The following is an 18,370-nucleotide window of genomic DNA, read 5'->3' as shown; positions in this document are numbered from 1 at the left end:
TTTAAATTCTGTTTTTATGGCTTCTGATTTTAGCTTTTGACTGATAAGCACCAATAAAACACCACCAATAAAAACAAAAAAAAATTACATCAATGTTTAGCTAATAAATCCAGGAAAAACACCAGAAATGGTTGCTTGCATCTAAGGGTTTGTCATGGAGCAGTAATGCAGACTATGGAGTGAGTCATGGGGATTTCTAAAGTGCAGTTTGGGGCCCATTGTACTAGGTGTGCTGTACATAGATGATAGTTCCCGCCTCTCATGGGTTTTGGGTAGTTATGTGCCAGGCACATTGAGAAGGTGAATTACTAAATGTAATGAGGAGAAAGCCTTAAACTTTAGTGGAGGGCATATATTTCAGACTTATGACCATCGTGCTACGTTGTCCTCATTGGAAAAAAGAGTAGGAAAGGGCTGAATGCCAGCCCCAGAAAGAAGTAATAACTATTATTTTAGTACTCAATATATGTATTAATATCACAGATATTCATGGGACATTACAGAACGTTTTCCAGAATTAATTGCATCAATGATCTGACAAAATACTCACTGGACTGAGTTCAGTGATATCCCATTCAAGATATTCTGCAACATGCATCATTTGAGTAACGATATTTTCTAGCTCCTAGGCAGGAAAAAAGAACAAACTTATTTTAATGCAGTACCATACTGGCTGATTTTCTTACAATTCAGATATATAGTTTATAATTGTTTTAATATAGACTGACAGCGTATTTGGATGTATCATCTCTATGAATGAAAATATTAAATGTATATTTTAACAAAACAACCATTTAAACATCAAACCATTTAATACATCAAAGTATATGGTAAAAAATATTCAAATATCAATATAATTACTAACAGAAGTTAGAATCAGAAATAAATATCCATTAAAAACTCCATTAAGTGGAATAAAAGGGTTACTTTTAATTGTTTTAAGAAGGGAATATTTTAGGGTGAGGTTTGTGTGTGTGTATATGTTTGGCCTTGGTGAAAGAAAATCTTTAATTGAAAAAGGAGGACCTGAACTCACATTTTGCAGGTTGCTTTGGTCAGGTATAACTTATGCTCATCACTTAACTGGGATGATTTGTGCTGTTGGAAGTGAGACTAGTAAGGATTGGCTCTCACTGAACCATGTTATATATCAGAGGGATAAATACAGGAGAGGGAGAGGAATTATTTAAGCTCAGCACCAATGTGGACACAAGAACAAATGGATATAAACTGGCCACCAGGAAGTTTAGACTTGAAATTAGATGAAGGTTTCTAACCATCAGAGGAGTGAAGTTTTGGAATAGCCTTCCAAGGGAAGCAGTGGGGGCAAAAGATCTATCTGGTTTTAAGATTCTACTCGATAAGTTTATGGAGGAGATGGTATGATGGGATAATGTGATTTTGGAAATTAAATTGATCTTTAAATATTCAGGGTAAATAGGACTAATCCCCTGAGATGGGATATTAGATGGATGGGATCTGAGTTACCCAGGCAAGAATTTTCTGTAGTATCTGGCTGGTGAATCTTGCCCATATGCTCAGGGTTTAGCTGATTGCCATATTTGGGGTCGGGAAAGAATTTTCCTCCAGGGCAGATTGGAAGAGGCCCCTGGAGGTTTTTCGCCTTCCTCTGTAGCATGGGGCATGGGTCACTTGATGTAGGATTCTCTGCTCTTTGAAGTCTTTAAACCACGATTTGAGGACTTCAATAGCTCAGACATAGGTGAGGTTTTTCGTAGGAGTGGGTTGGTGAGATTCTGTGGCCTGCGTTGTGCAGGAGGTCGGACTAGATGATCAGAATGGTTCCTTCTGACCTTAGTATCTATGAATCTATGTTCTTTCAAATTTGCGGTGTTATCTCCACCCTGCTGATTTCATTTCAGAATGTCATTAATTTAAATCCATGGGTTTGGTTCATCAAGGTATGCTTGAGTGTTTAAGGTTCACAGGAACTTACTGTATGCAAATGATATTTTAATATTTTTGAGTAATGTATATTATGCAGATATGGATATGTTTTAATGTAATTGTAAATTTGGTACGCTTCCATTTAGATATTTGTACAAACCTGGGGGCAAATCCTCAACTACTGTAAACTTAAGTCAATGGAGCTATGACAGTTTACACCAGCTAAGAATCTGCCACTTTGCTCTAGGTTCAGCACTCAGGCCTAGTATAAATTGCATCCATAAGAAAAGCATGCATGTCGGGCTGGGGGGGAGGAAGGGAGAAGGGGACACATTCAGCCCTTCTTCACTACTGTTCTCAAACTGAGTGCAAGTGAATATATACTATTATTACAATTATTTCTATGGGGCCTTTATTTTTAAAGGTGCTGAGGATTCAATTCCAGTTGCAGTCCAAGTTGTCAGTACTTCAGAAAATGGCCATAATGTGTAAGGCTCAACAAAAATGGCATTATTTTGCAACATTATTCAAACCCCCAGAGTTCCTATAACCGCCTCCCTCGCCACCGCCACCACCACCACTTCCTACACGTGCAGCCAAAAAGTAATGCCAGCAAGGAAGGGCACACAGGGGTTCAAGTAACACACACTTAAAGATACTATACTTTCTGATCTCAGATTCCTCCTGGAATGCATCTATGGAGTGTGAATTCCATGGGTTTAGGGGAGCTAGAAATAAGGTACAAAAGTTGTACCATGCTTACCCTCCTTTTTTCTTTCTTATGAACAAGAGGCAACGTGAATTTGGCCACAAAATTTTTGGAACAAACTCTCAAACACTGGCATCAAAGTTGCACCTGCAAAATACATACACACAAAATCAGTAGTTGTGCATGCAACTGGATGCATGCTTGGATGCACAACTGCTCACAAACACACACAATGGGAGCTACTCATGGTGATTTTACACGCACACTTTAGATGTCAATGTTTGAAAGAGTTCCTGTCAATATTTTTCTGCAGTTATGTACGTTTTCTGCAGAACCCAACTTAGTGAAGGCTCTCTAATCCTCTCTCCAGCCTCTTTTGTGTGTGTGTGCTCTTGAAAAAACTTACAAGAACAAGGCAGAAGAAATAGTGTGGAGAAACAAGGACACTATATTCCTGAATAATCTTACTTTTGCTTAGTCCTTAAAATGTGATTTTTACATTCCAAAAACTCTTCACATTGTCATGATTAAAATTTTTATTAACATCCAAGAGTGCTTTAATAATCCTTTATGAAGGGTGATGTTTTAATCAGGGATACAATTTCTTCTGAGTTAAATTTAAAGATCAACTGTATATTATGTTCTGACTAGTATATTAGCATTGGGCACCACATCTTCTCTCCTTTGAGCTGTCACTGATCCTTACTTAATTCAATGAAAGGCATATTTAAATTGGTTCTCTCTTCTGAATTGTAGTAACATGGTGTTCACCCACTGGAAAATGTCTGTTCATATCACTGAGTCAAATCCACTCCAGCACATAAAGTCTGAGTAGGTAGGTGGAGGAGAGGGGAGTGTAACAGCTGGGGAGATGAACTCTAACCCTACAGCCACTGTTACAGCCTGAAATAAGAAAATAGAACCTCTTCACATTCATTCTACAGGGTGCTAGAAGCTTTGAGAAACTAATCTATGATCTACTTTCTATCCCTTACACATTAGTTGGCTGATATTTATTAAAAGCCCCAGTTGCCCAGAACACTATCAGTACCAGTTTAATTATAAATATATCCCCTTACCTTCTTTCCTCCTATATGCCAATCTCTCTTTTTTCTCTCCTCCCCTTTTTTCAGGGGGGTGGGGGAGAGTGGAGGAAGCAAAAGACAAAGATGCCTGCCCTATCCCCATTTCCAATAATTTGCTAGTCTTTGCTCCTTCCCAATATCTGAAAACAGAGCCGGTGCTAGCCTGTTAGGGGCTCAAAGCAGGAATATTTTTGCTCCCCCCAAAACACAATACTAAAAAGGCAAGGTCTTATAATAAAAAGTGAACAGTGGGTCCCCTTGAGCTGTTCAGGGCTCTAAGCAATTGCTTCGTCTGCTTATGCCTAGCACCAGCTCTGCCCACAAGCCACACGCTTCTTGAACATCTCTCTAATGTTCTCTTGTATAATCAGGCATTACTCCTAAACTTCTCCTTTAACAATGTATCCTCATTCCTGGCCTCTCTGAACATGCTGGCCTTTCCCCTTCATCTTCTGCTATTACCTTCTCCCAGAAAGTTGAGCCTCACCTTTCTTCCCTCTCAATGCAACCCTACAAATAGCTCTTTCATGTACAGCTCCCAGTAAGTACAGAGGGGTTTTGGGAGCTGAATTAAGTTGCCTCCTGCAGTAAAACGTTACAACTAAAAATCAGAAGAATGATTTCACATTGAGAGATTCAACATTTGACTATAGTTGAGGGGAAGTGGATATGCTCAGCAGAAGGACAAATTGTTAGGAGTAGCCTCAAAATATCCTGGATGACAAATATTTTTATTATACCCAGTTATTACTTGTGTTTATCCAAAGTGTGCATTCTGCATGGATTCATACAAATACACTGTTATGGTTCATGCTAGTATAATATGTCAATAGAAATAAAATTACCGAACTGTCCAAGTACCCATTTCCATCTGTGTCATACAAGCGAAACATAACTAAAAAAAAAAAAAAAAAAAAAAAAGAAAAAAGAGGACCATTAAATTAGAAAAAATGTAAGGACATACATCATTTTCCTTTAACTCAAGAGCAAGACAGAGAGTTAACATCTGACTCGAAACTGGGATCCTGATTATATCTACAGAAAACAGGATTCCAGTTAGAAAATTTGCTGGCCTCCTCTTGCACTCTCACTGTGCTTTTAGTCCACTATGATGATAGCAGCTCTACAAATGCTTACTCATTAGCTAATTGTACCCATGGAAATTATTGAAATTAATTTTCAGGTCAGCTGAATGCAATAGTAAATATACTTTCCATACCTGCAAAGTAAAATGTTCCCGGTTTCACTGAGTTCACAATACTGGTATATAATTAGGACTCTACCAAATTCAGAAATCTGGTCTCCCCCCATGAAATCTGGTCTTGTGTGTACTTTTACCCCTATCCTGCAGAGCCAGTGGCAGCTGCTGGCCTGGCCTGGTGTTTGGCGGCTGCTGGCCAGGCTCCCAGCTCTGAAGGCAGAGCTGCCATCAGCAACAGTGCAGAAATAAGGGTGGCAATACTGCTGCCAGCATACCATGAGATCCTTACCTCTGAGCTGCTTCTGGTGGCGGTGCAGTCTTCAGAGCTGGGCACCTGGCCAGCAGCCGAAACTCTCCAGTCACCCAGCTCTTAAGGTAGCGCAGAAGTAAGGGTGGCAATACCGCAAGCCCCCCCACGCACACACACACAATAGCTTTGCAACCCCCTTTTTGGTTGCGCCCTCCAGTTCAGAGGAATGCTGAGTCTTAAGGACTTTACATGTTTATATTTTGCTGTTTTAAAAATACATATTCTTGGTTTTTAAACCATGAAATTTAAGATTTAAATATCTTAAACCATGAAATTCAAGATTTTTACAATGCTATGACGGTGAAATTTACAAAAATGGACGATGAATTTGGTAGGGCCCTATATATAAAATAGAGCTACTGGACACAATTCTTCTCCATTTGAAGTCAACTGTAATGGTCTCTTAGGCTATGTCTACACTGCACACCTCACAGCAGCAAAGCTGTGCCACTACAGCAGCGTTGCTGTAAGGTCCACAGTGTAGCCACTCTTTGTCGGCAGGAGAGAGCTCTACCGCTGAAAAAATAAAACCACCCCCAACGAGCAGCGGTAGCTCTCTCTCCCGCCGACAGAGCACCAGTCTACACCAGTTCTTTTTGTCAGGAAAACTTTTGTTGGTCAGGGATGTATTTTCTTCACACCCCTGACCAACAAAAGTTTTACCGATGAAAGTGCAGTGTAGACATAGCTTTAGAGCATCTCCCTGGTCTTATTGTCTGAAATTTTGTTTACATATCTGGGCCCAATTCAAGAGCTCATTCCTATTCAGCACTTGATTACATGCTTAATTTTAAGCGTGCACATAAGTTAGTTCTACTACAGAAAACAGAATGAACGTAAGCATGCATGAAAGTGCTTTCCTGAATTGGTGCTCGAGGGCAATTCCATTCTGCCACATAGATAGTGCTTAATGTACACTGTTTGGTCCCTTGTGAGTGTAAGTATCTTAAGGGCAGCATCTCACATATTCTTTTCTGTAACTAATGGAATATTTATTATAGCGAGTGTAAAGACATCGTATACCATCAACCTCTGAAAAGGTACAGTGCCCATGCATAAATGTGTCTGTCTTTATTGTCTCATCCATTGAGCAGCCACTTGTATTACATTTGAGGAAACTGATTTACTTATGAAACCTTTCAGAATCTCCCAAACTGAAAGAGACTCATCAGATAATGTTTAAATTAAAGAAAAATATATTTTTCTTAAAAGTTCTCAGTTCAAAGTAAGAAAACTGTTTCACCATTCCCCTTCTCTTCCCAGAATGGATTTCATACTAAATCCTGCAGTCTCTAGCAGTGCCGTCAGCTGGAGAGTTTTATACAACACCGAAGTTTTAACACATGGTACTAGAGTAAAATGCACTAATCATGAAAATATGTATCTCTGTACAAGACAAAGATAACTATTGATATACAAGCATCAATAAATAGCTATAACACATAGCAAAATCCCAATAATGTTAGCAATTTTAAATAATGTAGATTAAATCAGGCCCATACATGATTTAATTCCCACTTAGGTCTTCAAATTAGTATTTAAGTATCCTCTGCACAGGGATGAATTAAACTGATTAACACAAATGTATTCAATATTAATCTGTAGAACTTCAATTCTTCAATCAGTATTATATTCTTCTCCGATCCACCACACAATTTTGGATAACACTTTATAGTAAAATTCCATTTATAAATAGTTTATAAAGGATTAATAGATGTTTTAAGCACATCACAGATATGATTAATAGCATTAAAGATGGCTTTAAGTACATCAGAAGAAGGTTTTATAAACAGTTGTAAGCCATGGTTATAAGCAACCTATTGACTTGTTGGACTTTATAGCAATCTATAACAAATGATTAACCAATTATTAAAAACATTAATTATATCATACTTTTATCTCTCTTCCTCAGTGGGTCTCCATTGTATTTCAAATTGTATCTGAAAGCATAACTTCTCCACTACTTTGTGTGTCTTGTATCTGATTTTCAAAAGCATCCAGTTTTGATCTAACCCTGCTGACACAGAAGACAATGGGAGAACCATTGACTTCTTTATGGGCACAGTTAAATCAATCCACCTCTTAATTTTTCTTTTTTTCTGCTACTCTTTTTGTATTTAATTCTACCACTGCATTATTTAACTCTAAAATGTTTTCACTTTAGTAAGTACTTGGTTCCTGATTCTACAAACAAGACTACTCATGTGTAAAGTTACTTGAGTACTTAAATGTTTGCAGGATCAGGACCTCTTAGTAAATACCATTAATTTACATGGTGAAATATACTGTGACCATATGGACAAATTTTTCCTCTGTTGAAGGTGATAACCAAAAATATATAATCTCAGTGTTTGCTGTATATGCTTATCCAATGCAATTAATTTTAATTTCCAAAGATCATCCAAAGCATATGTAAACTACTTATTTACAGGGTTTTTTTTTGTAAATTAAAAAAAAGTTGAATTATGTACACTGTCATTTTCAAATGCTATTAATTACGACAAATCTCTCAATCAGGTTCCCTTATGCACCAGTCTTTGTAGTAGAAGAAAAATAGAACAGCAAATAAAATCTTGATAATCAAAAAACAGCCTTTCAAGGAAGCAAAAACAGTTACATCTACATTAGAATAGATTTTTGAGTGGTTTTATGTAAATATTGTAATGTGTATGAGGATAACATTCCAAATAACTTAATATAAAATGCATATAGACCTGTTTTTAATACTCTGTGCTCTTGCACTTGGAGTCTGTGTTTTATCAAAGCACTTCTTATAGCATTGTAGCAAGTGATTATATTCTGCATGATGCGTCAATTGATGTTCATTAAGATTACACATTTATCTCCATCCCAAATAAATTATCACAATCAAATCTCTTCAGTATTAAGAACAATTTTATACTGCAAGGGCTGTGATTTAAATTATTGGACTGCATTCTGTGGCAGATGGCCCCAGGGCATGAAATTTCCACAAAATTCCCTCACAGACAATTCTCCACATTGTCCAGTCAGGGTGGGATTTATTCTGAAAGCTGGTAGATAGCAAGGGACTGGTGAGAGGACACTACCATCTGGGCAGGGGTCTTGTGCCTCTGGAGCACCTCTGGTTCCTGACAAATCCCTTTTCCCTGGCAGCAGGGCTCCATTGGAATCTTAATACCAGGGATTTCTCTGGCAATGCAGCTTCTGGAAAGGAGATTGCATACAGAAGATAATACAGCCCCAGACTGCAACATCTTTTCTGGAGAACCTCTGCAGGACCTAAGGGAGATGTGCATCCTTGACCGGGGTCTAGCACCCCGGTCACTACCCTCTCCCACAATCCAGATCCCTAGGATCAGTGGAGGCAGCTTTCTCGCATTCTGTATGTGGATCTGAAGGTGAGGATCTGGGCTTTAGGATTCTGGAAGGGCCTACACAGTCTGCCACTTGGATGGGCTCAATGTATTGTCTGCTGAATTAAGACCTAGGAATTTAGATTTTCCTATTCATGGGATCAACACATAATCCACAGATTTTGTTTTGGGTTGCAGAGAAGCATCCAATACATCATTAACCTTGGAATATTGTAGCACTTATACGATACCAGTACTATGATATTGGGAAATTTGGGGCAGTCACTACTCAGCAAAACTCCCACTAACCCTATGTTATCAGGACTAGGACCTTGCATGCTGTAGTTATACACTAGCTATAGTCTAGAAAACTTGAAGGCTTATAAAAGACATGGTCATTAAACTTGCAATGAATATAAATTTCCAGCAGATAGAGTCTAATGCCTGTATTTTTACAGCAGTGATACTGAATATTTACCTTTGGTACACTATCAGGTTCTGGGCCTGCATTTCTTATGGAGACAAACCTCCCATCAAAATCAATACAACTTTTGCCTCAGTAAGGACAGCAAGGACCTTAGTCTATAGTTGGAGCTGGGGGTGCGATTCCCAGCTTGAGCAGACATACTTGCACTAGCTCTCATTCAGCTAGCACACTAAAATTAGTAGCATAGCCATGGTAGCACGGGCAGTGGAGAGCGATGTGGCATGGACTAGCCAAAAGCAAAAACCTGCCTGAACCCCACAGGTACATATTAAGGGCAGTTAGACAATGCCCAGGCTACCCCAGATACCTTACTATTTTAGAGCACTAACTCAATGAAAGCTAACGCGAGTATGTCTACTCAAGCTGGAAATCACACCCCCAACTCCAAGTGTAGATGTAGCCTATGTGTTAGTCTAACCCAAGAACTGACTGTAAGAATGACTCTGTGAGGTTCTATATTCTTTGTGTTTCATTGATTTCCATATCAAGCTTTTCAGGTCCTGATTGAGGAAAGCATTTCTGTTCAGGAAAGGTGCTTAGGCACATGCTTAACTTAAAGCACATATTTAATTGCTTTTCTGAACTGAGACCTTTGTTTGTAAGTAAAGACATATTTTCTAACTGCTAGCCCTACAGACTCACCTGGACACACAACTGGGTTCTTTCCATCTTGCTGATAACCACTAGCAACATAGTATATACGGGCCATATTAAATCTCAACTACATCTGCAAGTCCTATTGTCTACACTCACACTTATGCATCCCTAGGCATCCTCATTAGCCTTACGTGGATTTTCAAAGGTATGACTGATGGAGAAAATGTGGTCCTGCAAGTGTATCTGAGGGGATAATTTGGCCTGCAGAGCCTATATTACTAGTGATGATGTGCAAGATGGAAAGAACCCAGTTTGTCAGAGTTCAGGATCAATTACTGAGGCTGGAAATTGAAAAAATACATCTTGTAACTTACTGAGCAAACTTGATATGGAAATCAGCTAAACACAAGAATGCAGAACTCTGCTATGCCATTTTTATAGTGTCACTTTTTAAGAAAAAAAACACACTTCATTAAGTCTTAAATTTAGAGCCAGAAATTTCCATTTCAGAATTTCCTCAAGATTGCGTACAGCTCAGGTTTGCAAAGCTAAAAATAAACCAATGTCTGTTGTTATTAGCATTATAGTCAGGTGGATGTATTAGCAAATTATTAGGGGCTTTTGTTATTTTGTTTTAATTTAGCAGCTTTTTCCTCAGATACGAAAAACTATATACATACATTCTAGTTTGTCTTCAGGTCTTCCTCTTTCAAGCAGAGACAAATAGCAAACAATGTCTTTCAACTGGATTACATCTGGTACATGTAAATTTGCAGGAGCAGCAGGTCGTGATGTAGTGGTACCTTTATTAATTCTCAAACCTGGAAATAATACATATGCTTTGTTATCTTTATCAAAAAAATAAATAGAGAATCAAAACCAGATTTCTTGCATGTCATTATAGTCCTTAAAGATATAATGGGGTTAAATTAATATTTAGATAAATAGATCAATTGACAGTTGAAACATCTATAGTTTTATTTCACATTTACCCCAAAAAACAGAATAAAGATAAAGATAGTGTTATAGGTCTCACAAAAGAGGACTAAAACAATAAAATACACAGGTAAAGCAAAACTCTTCCTGGCTACTGGAAATAAAGAAAGGAATTCTGGGACTCACTGAGTTTCTTTCCAATTAGGGTGATCTGTTGTCATTTGACTGTGCAGTAGTTTTTGTTGAATACCCTTATTTCACTTAGTGGATATGTTATTGTTTTTTTTCCCCACTGTGCTGTCACAATCCAGCCCAAATTTGCCTCCAGTACAGCAGCCCTGTAGAAGCTCCATGGGCCTTCTAAATTATGTAGCTTCATAAGCTGCTCCCTATTCAAAGATGCTTGCTGCCACATAATGCTCTTTCATGCCACCTACATTTGTACCCTGGCCAGTGGCAGAGTCATACACGTGTCAGAGCAACAAATAAACAAACTGTCAAAATCCCTGCCACTAGATATTATGAAAATAAATATCCCAATTTTAATATAAATATTTCAATTATTATTGAGCCAAATTAGTGAGAAAACATTTGTAAAATACAAATTTCAGCACTGCCAATCCTCATGCTTCAATTCGGAAGTTAGTTGGACTGTTCCCAAAGATGTGTGACTACTTGCAGGATCAAGCCCCAAGTTAAGATGTGAACAACAGGAGGACATGACAACCCAGAGAGGAATCATAAAAGTTTCTAATTAAGGAGGTTTATTATGTCTCTCACTGACGTTGGCAATGTTAAAAGAGAATCTTAACAAAAGGATTAACTGTTCTTAAAGACTTTGTGTAATTCATTCAGAACAGGTTCTTCACTGATAAGCTGCCTACATAATTTCTCTCTCACACATATTTTTCTTGGCTAAAATAATTACTGTAGCTAATGGAAAAAGAATCCCACTATCTTCTACATTCATCTCATAAATTGTATTCCTTGCTTATTTCAATGGGATTACTGGAGTGAGTAAGGTGAGAAGGATTTGCCTTTCAGCAATCCCCGAAATCCACTTCCAATTCCTGTTTATCAGGGAACTGTATCCCTTCTGTAATGACTACCTGTACTGGAACACCTGCCACATCTGTTACTTACTAAGTTGCAACATCGTGACGTCACCAACCTCTTGTGGGGAAGACAAAAAAAAAAAAAAAACACAAACCCACGCTGCCTCAGTCAATCTGGTGATCAGGTAAAAATTCCTTCTCAGTCCCCCCCAAAAAGGCAACTAGTGCAAGCACAGGGAACATCATAAAATCTGGTTCTACTCTGATCCCCTGGGTAGGGAAAAGGGTGATTCTGGTCAGTGATTGAGAGAGTTCCATAATGCAGGGGTATAAATACCGTCCCCTTTCCCAATGTGGGGATGGGTCAGTGCCGCTCCCTAGTCCAGCTACTTCCTATTTCCCCCTTGGCTCCATGAGGTAACTCTATCCCCCTTTCCCACTCCCTTGTAATCCAAGAGCAGTAGGAAGCCTTAAAGGTGTCCTGTCCTCTTTTTCTGACACCCAAAGAATCACCACATTTTATAGATTTCAATGCCAGAAGGGACCATTATGATATCTAGACTGATCTTCTTCATAGCACCACACCTAAAATTTCACCAATTGGCTCATGCATCAAGTCCATAACTTCTGGATGAGTTAGAGAGTATCCTTTATAAAAAACATGCAATCCCAAACTAAAGACTCCAAAGTGATGAAGACTCCACCACATCCCTAGGTAAGCAGTTCCAATGGTTAATTACCCTCACATTATTTCTAGTCTAATTTTATCTACCTTCAGCTTCCAACCATTGGATTTATGATGATGTCTTTGTCTGCGAGATTACAAAGCCCTCTATCAAAAAGTCTTTTCCCCTAGAGATATTTATAGACCATGATCAAGTTACCTCTTTATCTTCCATTGGATAAACAAAACAGTTTGATCTTCTTTAATCTCTGTAAGGCAGATTGTAAAGACCTCATATCATTCTTGTAGCTCTTTCCTGAACCTTTTCCAATTTCCCATCATTTACTTTAAAAAATGGACCCAGGAACTGGACACAGCATTCCAGTAATGCTCTCACTAATGTCATATACTCCTTCCAGCCAATGAATCTCAATTGCTTCCACACTGGGGAATTTGTGACGTTAGAAACCTCGGATTATAACACCACTGTAAAAATCAGGCAGGAGCAAAAGGCTAATTACACAGTAGAAAACTGCTTACACTGTTGGATCATATTAAAGAAGTTCTGTATTAAAATCACAAGTAAGTTTGATTCCCCATAGTTTAAATTCCAGGACATTGCTAATTAAGAGATCTCTTGGGTTTTTGTTGTTGTTGTTACTGTTTCTCTCCCTCTCTGTGAAACTTGCAAGCTGCTAATTGTGTTAGTACATCCTAAAACAGAGACTCAAAGCGATACTTTGTAACAACAGAAACAGCACACAGAAACTCCACACCTTTTTGTTGTATTTATCTTGTTTTGTTAACAATTGTGAATAAAATAGAGACAGAGGATGTATGTGGATGGATGCTTGGTGTAGATAATAAATGAATGATCAGGGAGGTGCCAGCCTAGGAGTTCAGTATCGATTGGCCAAAGAATGCGCAGAGTGGAGACAACCAGATGACCTCCGGAGAGCAAACTGGAATCCACCCAACAGCCTCAAGGATGGGAGAACTGAAGAACCTGGCCAGTAACTTGGCATGAGCAACCTGTAGGCTGGTAAGTATAACAAATTTGCAGAACGTGTGTGTGCGTGTGCGTGTGAGAGAGAGAGAGAGAGAGAGAGAGAGAGAGAGAGAGAGAGAGAGAGAGAGAGAGAGAAACTGAATGAAATGTTATAGCTATAACTGACTGCCTACTATGATTCTTTTTGTATTCACATAAATGTGACATTTTGTCTTATCCCCTTTAAGAAGATCTTGCTGGTTTTTATTTTATTGGTATAACAGCACAAGCATTCTGATAAGTATCAATGATGAGACTACAAGGCACTTAATATAGCATTATGCTAATGGTTAAAATTATATTAAACAGTCCCCAGTCTTGCATACTCTTACACACATGTAACTTTACTGCCATGAGTAATCCTACTGATTTCAATAAGCCTGTGAATAAGTAGTTTCAGGATTGGGGAACTTATTTAGTTTCTCCAAGCAGTTATAAGTTCTCAAAATAATTACTGTGTGCACTGAAATATCTCAGGCTTATTTTTACACTAAACCTAATTTTTCTTGTGAAGTTTAGTAAAAGTCTATCTGTTTTTATTGGGGGTGGGGAGTGGATGTTTGGTGTTTTGTTTTATTTATTACACTTTTCTGTTTTTATATATTTTTGAGATGCTCTATCCTCTCTGAGAACTCAATCATATTTAATAAAAATCTGCAAACTGGCAGAAAAACTTCAAACTACTCAATGAGTACAAGGGCCTTATGTTGCTTGAGGAAATGTGGCAGATCAATAGTAACTACAGCTATCTTAAATAGCCAATGGAAAGGATGGGTAGGAGCAGCAGCCCAACCAGTCAATTACAGGGGAGGAAGTAATTGGGCAAGGAAGCTTCAAAGCATCAAGCAGGAGTTGTGGGAACCTGCTACAGGAACTGTGGTTTCCTAAATGGTGTTTAAGTAACATGGAAAATAGTCAGCAGTGCCACGTAAGATTGGAAATTGAATAGGTTTTAATTTGGCAAAGTTAGTCCACTTGGTGCCTCAGCTGGATGGTGACTGTGGATTAATAAAGTGCAAATATTTAATTTCATTCTCCCTTCACAACACAGCACAGCCTTGAAAAACAGGTTTAATGGAATACTTCCCCCAATTCTGCAAACACGTGATCACAACATGAGTCCTGGATAAAAGCACAAGTTTAATACACTGCCTAGAACTCTATACTTATATGGCTCTTAGAAACAAATGTTACTGCTATACTTTCAATTTCTCATGTAGATATTTTTCTTTAAAATAGATCAGTCTTCATTACACCAGTATTATTTTGATTACTTACCTCCTGGTAGGAGTTGGGGCTTGTTTTTTACTAAGGGACTACAATGGGAGATTTTGTTGCTGAATGATGTAAAGAGATGTTCACTCAAATCGTCGGGCAGCTCAGCTTCCAGAAAGGTCTTCATGAACAGCCTGAAACCTTCTAAATCAATTGTCTAAAGTTAAAAAAAAAAAAACACCTTTAACTTCTGGCATTTCAGGATAAGTCTAATATTAAATAAATTTTGGTTATTAGTTGAAACAGCAGAAAAACTTCAATAATATACATTTATAAAATATGGCAATCACACTGTTTTAACTCACATAGCAACCATTTTTTATTAATGTTTCAAAAATTCACAGCCTTCAAAACTCCACCTACAGTATTTGGCCTTGATTCTTATTTACTCTAAGGCTCATTTATACAAATCTGGTAAATTACATTCACTCTATGGCTCCATTACACTACCAGAATGCTGTAAAGGGACCTCAGTGTAAATGAGAAACAATCCATTTGTCTTGAGGACTTCCAATAGCAAAATTTTTCACATTGACTATACAGCATTATATAAACAAAAAAGTTTCCTTGTGTTTTTTGCCATTTAATTTAATTTGTTCTTGTATTCTACATCAAAGTAAAATGGAGAGACTAATCAGCCTATATTGCTGCTTTTGTTTTGGTAATATCAGTTATTAAATGAACAGTAAAAGCTCACAATTACATTTTATCCTATTAAGTAATATAGAGTGACTCTGAGATAAAAGATGGCATGGAACTGATCAAAAGATTTTGAGATATTACAATTACAGTGTCATAATTATATACTTATCACTGAAGTTATATTATTATGTCAGTGATAATATCAAAAAAGCAGCTCATCATTTTTTTAAAATTAATATAAAGGATAAATTATGTTGCCTGCCTTTGTTTCTATATCATAAATAAGGCTGCAAGTCTGTCACGAACATCACGGATTCCATGACTTTCCGGGACCTCCATGACTTCTGCAGCGGCCGGTGTGGCTGACCCGGGGCTGACTAAGGAGCTCGGGCAGCTTACTGCTGCAGGGGCATTCTTCGGCCACCACGCTCTCCCCCTGCCACCAGCAGCAGGAGGAATTTGGGTGGGGGAGGGGGCTCAGGGCTGGGGCAGGGGAGCTGGAGAGGGTGAGGGCTCTGGGCAGCACTTACTTGGGGGGCTCCCCAGAAGCGGTGACATGACCCTCCCTCAGCTCCTAGGCAGAGGTGCAGCTCTGCGTATTGCCTCCCGATTCCCGGCCAATGGGAGCTGTACAGCCAGGGCTTGGGGCAGGAGCAGCGCGCGGAGTCCCCTGGTCGCGCCTCTGCCTAGGAGCTGAGGGAGGGACATGTTGCCACTTCCGGAGAGCCAAGTGGAGCTGGGTAGGGAGCCTACCAGCCCCACCAACACTCCCCAGCAGCAGCAGCAGGGGTCCTAGGCCGCACGCTCCCACCTGCTCTCCCAGCACCAACACCAACGTTTGTCCTCTTCAGCAAGTTTTTGTTGTGCACATTTTTCAACTCTGATTACCTTTTCCAGAGCTGAAGAGATCTATGTAGCTTGAAATCTTGCCTTCTTCAACAGAAGTTGGTCCAATAAAAATTATTAGCTCACCCACATTGTATCTCGCATATCCTGGGAACAACACAGCTACACTTACACTGCAAACAACTTATTCATACCTCTAATATGGCTGAAGTCAACAGGACAAATAACCTAGAGATTTTTCACTAAAGTACTGAAGAATCAAGCTATAATGTTATATAATGATACTTTGGTGCTGCAGAAGTCATTTGTAACTAATGTAGCACCTGTGGTTTGCAAATCTACTAGCCCCCAAGTAAGTCCCTTCATCACATACTATATTGCTATACGTCTGCCAGTAAGACATTCTGCCTCTCATTTCTGAAATAATAAAGATAAGCAGACACTGTTGTTTAAAATAAACCAGTCTGTTTAAATATTTTAAGCAGCAAGATTCTAGAGTTACTTTGAACAAATTATGGTGAGCCCAAGGACTAAAATGCACTGCTGAGATGTGGATATTAAGGGTCATTCATTGTTGAGATGTCAACTCCCACCTCCAATTGGCCCAAGATGCCAGCCTCCACTGTCAAATTAAATTTTCATATAAGCACCTTTGTGCTTTTTCCCATGTTGCCCCTCATGCTTGGGAGGCTGTGATCACAAGCACACCTGTATTCACACTCTGTACACTGTTGTAATAATCTTTGTAGAAAATATGCCTTGTGAGGTATCATTTGAAAACTAATAATTTGCTGGTCAATAATACCATGGTGAAATGTATGTAGCAACATTATATGTAAAGTTATGAAATCCCCCTATATGATGTTATTAGCACATGTCCAAAACCACAAAGCCCTAGAACATAAAAACAGCCATACTGGTCGTTGCCAATGGTCCATCTAGCCCAGTATCCTGTCTTCCGGTTGTGGCCAATGCCAGGTGCTTCAGCGGGAATGAACAGAACAGTAAATCATCAAGTGAATGATCTTCCCCTGTCTCCCAGTCCCAGCTTCTGGCAAAACAGATGCTAGGGACACTTTTTCCCAGGCAGAAATTGTTAAACAGGTCTATCCTAAACAAAGAAATGTGTGTTTATCCCAATTTACATATGAGTAGTAAACAGAGTCCATGAGACAGTAGGGAGAGGAAATGGAAGGAGACAAGCCAAAATTTGCATCTCACCAAACACAGATGGGAAGAAAAAACATGACGCCTCCTTTACCACTTGACTTTTGCTTCAGAAGAATATACTTCAAAGTTTGACTGGACTATAAGTGAAAGGGGCAGAGAACCCAGAGATATCTCTCTCTATTTCTAAGAAGACAAAGGCACCAGCATCTTTGGGCTTCTGGAAGAGATCCTGACCAAGGAAAGGGTCAGTCACCATCTTGCTAGAAGACTGGGGGTGAGAAAGGTCATCTTAAAGCCTTAAACCAAAACTTGCTAGATTAAATTTTAGACTTTTAGATATGTGTTTTCACTTTTATTTGCTGGTAAACATTTCTAACTTTATCTCATACTTGAATTCACTTAAAATCCTATCTTCTTGTGTTAATAAACTGTTTGTTTGTTTTTTAAATCTAAGGCAATCCAGTGCTGTGTTTAAACTAAACTGTTTGGTAACTCCAGTTAAAGAAGCAAACTGTTGAATATTAACTCTTTACAGGAGCAAGAAACCTTTAATATCTGAACTGTCCAGAAGAGTGATGGACAGTGAAGAAAACACAACTTTGGGAAAATTCGGGACTTGGAGTGTGTTGGGATCATCCTGCAAATAGTAACCAAGCCTTGTGCAAGCCAGCGTGTGACTGGTGTGTTGCTGGCTGGCTGCTGGAGTCAGAGCTGCTGGACCAGGTCTGCAACTATACACAGACATTCAGGGTAAGACCTGAATGTTGGGTAGGCTGTTTGTGTGTGGCCCAGGTTGGGAGCTACAACAGCAAACCATTGTTAGGCACCCAGAGTTGCGGGGCAGGCAGTGCCACAACCCCTCACTGACCTGGACTCTGCTCCGGAATGTGACAGAGGCACTCCCTGTAAATATTGACAAAGCAACCTCACCATCCTCCTTGAAATCCCTCCTCAAATGCCCAGCACAAATGTGGGGCCCATGACTAGGGCTCCTCGGCACTATAACAACATCATCCCAGATGCATGATGTTATTAGCACATGTCCAAAACCACAAAGCCCTAGAACATAAGAACGGCCACACTGGGTCAAACCAACGGTCCA

The 18,370-nt window shown here is 39.1% G+C and overlaps 1 protein-coding gene across 1 annotated transcript in view; it reads right to left on the bottom strand.

Annotated features, from left to right (window-relative positions):
• Nucleotides 1–18,370, bottom strand: part of DGKB (diacylglycerol kinase beta) — a 519,697-nt gene that overhangs the window by 345,795 nt on the left and 155,532 nt on the right. The window contains 4 exon segments of the mRNA XM_038392537.2: nt 551–625; nt 4,548–4,597; nt 10,313–10,453; nt 14,614–14,767. Of these exon segments, the coding sequence (XP_038248465.1) occupies nt 551–625; nt 4,548–4,597; nt 10,313–10,453; nt 14,614–14,767 (420 nt within the window).

Source organism: Dermochelys coriacea, chromosome 2 (assembly GCF_009764565.3).
Source record: "Dermochelys coriacea isolate rDerCor1 chromosome 2, rDerCor1.pri.v4, whole genome shotgun sequence".
NCBI classification, from domain to species: domain Eukaryota; kingdom Metazoa; phylum Chordata; order Testudines; family Dermochelyidae; genus Dermochelys; species Dermochelys coriacea.
The sequence above is the reverse complement of the archived record's forward strand: the minus strand, read 5'-3'. Positions and strand labels throughout refer to the sequence as shown.